Source organism: Papio anubis, unplaced genomic scaffold (genome assembly GCF_008728515.1).
Source record: "Papio anubis isolate 15944 unplaced genomic scaffold, Panubis1.0 scaffold249, whole genome shotgun sequence".
NCBI classification, from domain to species: Eukaryota; Metazoa; Chordata; class Mammalia; order Primates; family Cercopithecidae; genus Papio; species Papio anubis.
Genome location: NW_022162556.1, coordinates 1 through 8,765, shown reverse-complemented (window position 1 = coordinate 8,765; position 8,765 = coordinate 1). Strand labels below are relative to the sequence as shown.

The window sequence follows — 8,765 nt, the reverse complement described above, 5'->3', positions numbered from 1 at the left end:
GTGATCTCGGCTCACTGCAACCTCTGCCTCCCGGGTTCAAGAGATTCTCAGCCTCAGCCTCACGAGTAGCTGGGACTGCAGGTTCATGCCACCATGCCCCGCTAACTTTTGTATTTTTAGTAGAGACAGGGTTTCACTATGTTGACCAGGCTGGTCTTGAACACCTGGCCTCAAGTGATCCACTTGCCTTGGCCTCCCAAAATGCTAGGATTACAGGTGTGAGCCACTGCACCTGGCCCCTATAAGCATTTTAAAGGCATAGAACCTCATTTTGTTACTCACCTTTGTACCTCACAGTGCCGAGCCAGCAAAGTAATGTGTATTTCAGGCACTCAGTCAATGCTGAAGAGTTTAATGAATGATTAAAAGAATGTTGGAAGAATATGATGGTGTAATTTGTGACAAAGAGACAGAAAAAATGGAGCAAAAATCTATTTTACCATCCTTGTAATATAATTTAAATCTCTTTCATCTTATTTTCTCATCAACAGCTACAGAAACCAGCTGGTCATGATCTCCTTTATGCATTTGGAAGCATTTATTGGCATCTGTGTCTTTTTCACAGAAAAATAAAGCTTATCTGAAGCTTATTTTCCTAGATAACACATTTACCACTATGTAATCATTGTGGTTTCTATGTGTAATAATTTAAAGAAATATTACTGATATTAAGCCAATATATTTAGTCTGAAGCATGCAGTGGATATATTTTAGGAAATTTAATATAGACTCATCAAATTCTATAACTGGAAGGAATTTTTTTTTTTCTTGTGACCGAGTCTCACTCTGTCAGCCAGGCTGGAGTGCAGTGGCAAAATCTTGGCTCACTGCAACCTCTGTCACCCAGGTTCAAGCAATTCTTCTGCCTCAGCCTCCTGAGTAGCGAGGATTACAGGCATGCACCCCCATACCCAGCTGAAATTTTTTTTTTGTATTTTTAATAGAGAGAGGGTTTCACCATGTTGGCCAGGCTGATCTCGAACTCTTGACCTCAGTCCACCCACCTCAGCCTCCCAAAGTGCTGGGATTACAGGCGTAAGCCACCACACCTGGCCAAAAGGAATATTAACAGACATTTCAGGTTAACCCATTCATTAAATTTCTTTATTATCGGTTGGACATGGTGACGCACAGCTGTAATCCCAGTACTTTGGGAGGCTGAGGTGGGAGGATAACTTGAACCTAGGAGTCTGAGACCAGCCTGGGTAACATAAGGAGACCCTGTCTCTAGAAAAAATAGAAACAGTGTGGCGTGGTGGTACGCATCTGTGGTCCCAGCTACTCAGGAGTCTGAGACATGACCCCTGGAGGTTGAGGCTGCAGTGGGCTATTATCATGCTACTGCACTCCAGCCTGGGCAAGAGAGCAAGACCCTGTCTCAAATTTTTTTTTTTTTTTATTATGGAAAATTTCAGCATATATAGAAGTAAAGAGACTAAGAATGACAAGGCAGCATCATTTGCTTCCAGCAATCATCAACACTGGTTTATCTTGGTTGATTTATGTCTCCTGCTTTCATTCTCTGTCTCTCTTTTCTCTCTCTCTCTCTCTCTCTCTCTCTCTCTCGCTGGAGAAATTTTTTTTTTTTTTTTTTGAGATGGAGTCTTGCTTTGTCACCCAGGCTGGAGTGCAGTGGCGCGATCTCGGCTCATTGCAAGCTCTGCCTCCCGGGTTCATGCCATTCTCCTGCCTCAGCCTCCTGAGTAGCTGGGACTACAGGCGCCCACCACCACACTCAGCTAATTTTTTGTATTTTTAGTAGAGATGAGGTTTCACCATATTAGCCAGGATGGTCTCAAACTCCTGACCTCGTGATCTGCCTGCCTTGGCCTCCCAAAGTGCTGGGATTACAGGCATGAGCCACTTTGCCTGGCCTCTCGCTGGAGTATTTCAAATAAAATAATATCATTTTATTAACAAATACATTTTTCTAACCGAAAAGGATTGGAAAAATATATAACCACAATTTCATTATCACACCCAATACATTCAACAATAGTCCCTGAATATCATCTAATAGCCAGTTAGTGTTCAGATTTTCTTGATGGTTTCATACATGTCATTTTGTAATTTTTCTTTGAGCCAGGATTATATTTAGATAATGTGACCCTTAAGTCTCTTAATTCCTGGTCTTTTTTTTTTTAGTGTCATTTATTTGTTACAAATTGTCCCTTGTCTTGGCCCAAATTGGAACATCAGAAGCTTTATTGTACCCTTTTGGTGTTATTTAACAGAGTCCTTTATCACCTGCCTTTCCTTTCTTGCACGTGGCTGCTTATATGTGGACCCTTGGTTCAGTACTGTTTTTGGGGGGGATGGCTTGGGGACATAGGAATTTGTCATAGTTGGTGCTGTATTTTTCCTATTGCTTCATAGAAAGTGAGACAACTAAACATGCTATGCCTGTATGAGTGGGGTGAAAGTTGATCACTGGAGTCAGATGTTGTCTGCCTTATTATAAATATTCCCATCACTCTTTTTTTCTTCATACCGTCATCTGTGAGCCAGGAACTCATCACTCTTTTATTTCATAGTTTTAACACCATTTGATTATTGTCTACATGTAGTCATCCTTTAGAGTTGCAAAATGATAATTTTCTTATTCCGTAATTTCCTTTGTATTTGTAGTTGGAAGTTTTCTTACAGAGGAGCTTTGCCTGATCAACTGTTTGATTATCCTAAAATAGAGTTTGTTTCCCAAGGCAGGATAAATGCTTGTTTCTCTTCATAGGTCAGTTTTCAGAATAAAGAGTTGGTACCTTAGAATTCTCCATAAGTGTCCAGTGAGATTGATTTTATATTCTTAAGAACTTATATATGTATATATGTATATGTATATCATCTGGTCCTTTGCAGTCCTTAGTCTTTTCAATGCTTAAATTGTTTCATCTCCATCCAGTGAGAGCCATTCAAGTTTGCTCCTTTCTCCCTTTGACATGAGCCTGCTCCTGTCTCTGATGGTTTGCCGGCTTCTCAGCAGTGAGCTTTCACAGGCTTGTTTTGGGAATAGTCAGTCCCTAGTTTTGAAACCACTTCTATAAAAAATCTTGTTTACTTTTTGTTAGATGTAGTTAGAGAATGCAGTCTGGGTTCTCTAGGATTTCTTTTTTCCTTGTAGAGCTTTTCAAAGGTCAGATCTAGGTACTATTGTTTCTTAAAAAGAGAAGAATTCTGAGTTTTTTTATACCTTTCCAATTCAGATTTTTTTATGGAGATGGAGTTTCACTCTTGTTGCCCAGGCTGGAGTGCGATGGCACGATCTCAGCTCATGGCAATGTCTGCCTCCCGGGTTCAAGTGATTTTCTTGCCTCAGCCTCCTTAGTAGCTGGGATTACAGGCATGTACCATCATGCCTGACTAATTTTGTATTTTTCATAGAGACATAGAGACAGGGTTTCACCATGTTGGCCAGGCTGGTCTCAAACTCCTGACCTCAGGTGACCTGCCCGCCTTGGCCCCCCAAACTGCTGGGATTACAGGCATGAGCCTCTGCACCTGGCCCCAATTCAGATTTAAAATTTGTTTTTACCTCTTTATTTACAATGTTTCTTTTTCTTCTCATAAGCTAAAAGTCCTGGCTGGGCACAGTGGCTCATGCGTGTAATTCCAGCATTTTGGGAGCCCAGGCAGGTGGAACACTTGAGTTCAGGAGTTTGAGACCAGCCTGACCAATATGGCAAAACCCCATCCCTACTAAAAATACAAAAGTTAGCCGAGCATGGTGGCGGGTGCCTGTAGTCACAGCTACTCCAGAGACTGAGGCAGGAGAATGGTGTGAACCCGGGAGGCGGAGCTTTGCAGTAAGCCGAGATCGCACCACTGCACTGCAGCCTGGGCAACAGAGCAAGACTCCATCAAAAAAAAGAAGAAAGAAAGAAAGAGAGAAATAGAGAGAGAGAGAGAGAGAAAGGGAGGGAGGAAGGGAGGAAGGAAGGAAAGGAGGAAGGCAGGCAGGCAGGAAGGAAGGAATACATACACACACACACACACTCTCTACGTGTGGCTGGCGGCCTCGCCTCTGGTGCGCTGGGAATCGGTCGTAGTGCTGTCCTTCTGGGTCCGCAATGTCCCAACAAGAAGCTGTCTGACGGTATTTGCCCTCAAAGTGCACAGCGCCTCAGTGGGCCTCCCTGTCCTGCCCGGCCTACCCAGAGCCAGCCCCGCCATCCCTCCCGCCCCCACCAAGCATGGGAGTGCTGTGCAGGCAGCTGTGTGGCCTGACAGTCTCTACCAGTCCTGCTGTCCCTCGGCTGAGAATCAAACCCATTTCTGGATGGCGGAAATGTGTCCTCTGCTGGCTGTGTTCTCTGTGGCGCTCAGGAGGAAAGGCCAAGCCCATTTCTGAGTGCTGTTGGGAGGCAGTGAAAAACCATACCTTTCCAAGGACACTTTTCCTGGAAAGCCCCTGGAGCTTCCCTGGCTCTTATCCTGTGAAGCCAGCTCCTGGCCACCAGAGCAGAGGCCATGAACTCAGCCTGGAGAGGAGCCTGCAGGGCAGCCGGCACTCTGGAGGGACAGACAGAAGAGGCCACCAGGTGCAGACAGGAGAGGGAGGCACAGGGACGGAATGGAAGACGCCTGGGCTGGGTGGAAGTCAGTGCCCTTAGGTGCTGGTACCTGTCTTCCCGGCCACCGCTAGATCAGGCTTCTGAGCCTGTTGGCTGTCAGGGCCAGACTGCGCCCAGTAGGCGCCATGGCAGTCCCTGTGGACCCAGTAGGCGCCATGGCAGTCCCTGTGGAATCCCCCAGGTGCCACCAGGCAGCATACAGGTAACAAGCCTGGAAGGTCCCCAACAGCCTAGCTGGACATGCTCAAGACACTCTGGGGCTCCTCGTTCGGTGGCACAAACTCCAGGACCCAGTGAGGGAAACAGGAACACACCAGGCCGAGGAGTATGGTTAAATCCGTTTATTCCAAAATAAAAAGCAAAATAAACAGGAGTCGCATCACCAGGGAGCCACGACCCCATCCCCGCCTCCTTCCTCTGTCCTGTGCTAGCAATAAATAAGTTTCCCAGCCACAAATAATTATTAGAACCTCCTCCCCATATGCCAGCTCCAACCACCGCTAGATACGATACAGAGGCGGCCCTACCCTCTGGAATATACAAAACGCTACACAGACACAATACGTACCCTGGGGAAGAAGGGCCACCCCAGCAGCCTGTGTCCTCCGTGGTCCACAGTTAGCCCCACTGTCCTGCCTCAGCTACCTCTCTGAATAAAAAGCTGGGAGCCCTGCTGAGGGAAAAGTTGCTATGGTGAGAGTAATGAGGCCGTCAGACCTCCAACAAATCAACTCCACCAGCCTCTGGCTCTTAAATAACAATCATTGTCATCCAGAAATGTAAGGACTCAGCCCTGGTCAAGGTGGCAAAGGGTCTATTTGTCTTTCCCCATTAGACAGAGGTCTTGTCTTGCTACCCTAATTGTAAAGGGGTGACTGGGAAGGGGTGGTAGGGACATGGTGGCGGTGGAGACTTCAGCCCCACCTCTCCAAGTTTTGCTGACAGGGGCCTGCTTTTAATTTTTATTTTTATCCCATGACTTGTTTTTTAAATCCCACTTCTTTTTCATAATTTTTTTGCAACTTTTCATGAAACTTTTTTCTACTTTTTTGCCAAAGGGTTTTTTGCCACAACTTTTTTACATTTTTTATCCCATAACTTTTTCACCCCATAACTTTTTTTAATCCCATAACTTTTTCTATTTTGTGTTCTTTTAATAAACACTTGCATAGTTGTATTACAAGTTTGTAAAAATGAAAGAGATTATCTCATGCCAGGCATGCCCAGCATTTGCACAGTATCAATACCTTTAATACTATAGTTTTCAAGACACGCAAAATGAAATTTTAAGGCAAAAACAGCACTTTGCAACAACTTAAGAATTTATTACATTACAGTAGCATGACACCAGCAGACAATAATGCCACTTTAGGCAAAAGTCTTTCAGTATTTCCTTATACATTGTTTACAAGAATTCATAAATTGCTAGAAGTCATTCTAAGAAAACCTGGCAGATAAAGCTTTGGACTGGAATTGGCATTTCTTTCTCTACTTTTCCTTCCCACCGTTTCTTTCTTTTAAACTACAGTGTTCATGTTTTAAAATGTTTTAACTTATTTCCAAAGACTTACTGATATGAAGTTACTTTTTAATAGTTATATTATTTTAAAATGACTAAGATAAAGTTTTAGAGAAACTATATTATGGATAAGTGGTTACGTAATTTCAAATTTCTAAAAATCAGCTTTGTGTTAAGGCTGGGTTTTCATTTCTGGAAAACCTATCAGGTTTAATCAAATACTTTAAAAATGGTTATATATATTGCAATCTTTAAATAGAGTGTTTTGATTCTTCCACAGAAAATTCAAATTTAGTCAGTTGAACTCGCATTTTAACATTCTATGTTTCTGATGAACTCTAACCTTCAATGTTGCCTTCTAAGCAAATCGAGAAAGCTGCCCACACTGAATGAGGAAGAGCACAAATGCCCAGCTGAATTAAATTATCGCCAAAGACCGCTGATGCACTTTTGAGAAGAAAGGAGCTTAGGATTATTGTCCCTCTGATTTCCATTCTTTTTTAGCTGTTTCTTAAATATATGCCAAATACCTACACAAAGTGGAATTTCAGTTAACAGTAAATTTATTTTCCGAATGGACATTCAGCTGAAATAAGCCAGTATTATTGATTTAACCCATGCGGCTACAGTAAGACACGAAGTATGGTCAGATTGGCCACGAATTAATAAAACACTATCTGAAGGTCATGCCCAGTCACTGATGTTTATCAGGGTAAAAAATAGTGATTTCAACGACAAAAGTACCTTTGAAATAATTTGCTCGATGTATTAGAGTAAACCCAGTTTCAGAATGATAAAAGAAAAACATGACACAAAATAATGTGGCTAATTCACAGTGGTCCAATTTCTAGCCTGAGGGTTTAAAATGGACTTAAAGTAACTGTCTTTAAACTGAACTCAAAGAATGAAAAAGCAGGAAGTTCAGAAAATAAAAGGCAAGAACAGGACTTTAAGTGCATTTTAAACCCATGGGCTAGAAATTGTACCACTGTTAATTAGTCGCATTATTTGGTCTAACATTTTTTCTTTATTATTCTGAAACTGGGCTTATCTAATACACTGATATATTCATACAATTTGGAAGAATCAGTTGAAGTCACAGGACCCAATATTTGCGCTCTTTCAGTGAATGCAGGCAAATCTGTTATTCATCAGTAAAATCGTATTTTAGTCTTCTGTTAACGTCATATTTATAAAAGTGTCATGACGATGCCAAATGCTGAAAATGGAGATGGTCTAGTAACTGGAAATCCCACCCCAGGGAGCACACGTACGTATCTCCCCACATCCTAATCCTGGGATGGGTTTTGGACACAGACGTTAGAACCTCATGAGGTTTTAACTGTTGAGTCTTTCCCAAGCATCATCAAGTTATGATTTAGGGAATGTGTGACTGAAATTCATTCATTCCTCATGCATAGGCACGATCACATAAATACTGCACAAAATATGTCCCTACAAAGTAATCAACAGTGCACACTTGAGGGCAAACCGCATATTGAGCTAATGAAGGGCTCACTGTGATTAAGATTGGATCAAACAGTAGCAGAACATAAGCAAATTTTATCTGAATTCTGTAATGAACATACATGCTGTAATAACATTACAAAAGCATGGCAGCCTATTCCAAACCAGCGAGAATAGTTTTGTGCAAAGTGGGTCTTTGGGTGTTTGAACTCCCACCACGTAAGGGCAAACTTGATATGCATGCTAATGACCTACAATTATAAAATTAAAAAAGAAAATGCTAAAGGATGCCAGAGTGAACCTCAGTGAAAGCCACAGAGACCCACTCTCTTTTAACTTTTTACAAATAAACTTAAACTACAAACTAGAAACACAAATAATCAAGCGTGGCTCTAACATTCAAATGAACTAAATGAATTGTGTAGGAGATTAACCCCGTAACTTTGTTTCTTTTTAAAAAGTTTCTTGACCAGCTCTTTGATGACGGTGATGTTTATCTCCTTCTTCTCCGCAGCCAAGCCCAGCAAAAGAACGGCACGCAGAGGTTGCTGCCCAAGCCTGGGTGCTCCTGGTGCTCCTGCGCGATGGGCTGTGCAGTAGGGTTGTCGTGGGGAGACCCCTCCGTGACCTCTCCTTGCCCAGTCTTGGCGCTGACGGTGAGGCTCACCTCACAAAGATCTTTGGAGAGAGGGAGGCGGGGATCTGAGTGCAGTGCCAGCACCCCCTGCTCCTGCCTGCCCGCCCCGCCTGAGGGGTCTACTCACCACCATGCTTGTGGGCAGCCCCAAGCTCCTGGGGGGCTGGGGCTCCTGGACCGGGCTCATGAGCTGGGTTCTGGGAAGAGGTCAGGAGTTTGCTGTGCTTGTTGTTGTAGTTGCTGCCAACCATAACAGCATCTCCTGCAGCGCCAGCAGCTTCACCTGGAGGGAGGGGTGCTCAGCTGTCACACCGCTGCCGGCGCCCACCCTCACGCCCACCCCCACCCCCGCAGAGATGTTGCACACCCTACCTTCATCTCCTCCCTGTGCTGGACCAGCCTGATGATGTCCTCCTCCCATTGCTGCATCCTCAGCACTGCCCCCTGCCTCTGTTATAAGCTGATGAACATTCCTGCGGGAGGACAGGGCTCAGATGCTGGGGCCCCTCCGAAGGCCCTGAAGCTCCCCCTGCCCTGCCCTGGCCTCCCACTCACTGATGGCATCTCTCTCCCC

The 8,765-nt window shown here is 44.0% G+C and overlaps 1 protein-coding gene across 1 annotated transcript; it reads right to left on the bottom strand.

The window, feature by feature from the left end:
- Positions 1-7,947: 7,947 nt before the first annotated feature.
- LOC116272898 (putative golgin subfamily A member 8D) lies at positions 7,948-8,759 on the bottom strand. Its single transcript, XM_031661786.1, has 4 exons — positions 8,747-8,759; positions 8,564-8,664; positions 8,319-8,474; positions 7,948-8,232 (listed from the first exon to the last, which is right to left on the bottom strand). Exons 2-4 carry the CDS (start codon positions 8,610-8,612, stop codon positions 8,048-8,050), a joined length of 390 nt encoding a protein of 129 aa, XP_031517646.1. The 5' UTR covers positions 8,613-8,664; positions 8,747-8,759; the 3' UTR covers positions 7,948-8,047.
- Positions 8,760-8,765: the final 6 nt, after the last annotated feature.

What these genes read in the sequence shown, in the direction of transcription:
- LOC116272898 (XM_031661786.1), bottom strand. Translation starts at nt 8,612, where the DNA reads ATGGGAGGAGGACATCATCAGGCTGGTCCAGCACAGGGAGGAGATGAA. An exon ending in AGCACAGGGAGGAGATGAAG is followed by an intron (nt 8,475 to 8,563) that starts GTAGGGTGTGCA and finishes CCCTCCCTCCAG; the next exon opens with GTGAAGCTGCTGGCGCTGCA. An exon ending in GGCTGCCCACAAGCATGGTG is followed by an intron (nt 8,233 to 8,318) that starts GTGAGTAGACCC and finishes CTCTCTCCAAAG; the next exon opens with ATCTTTGTGAGGTGAGCCTC.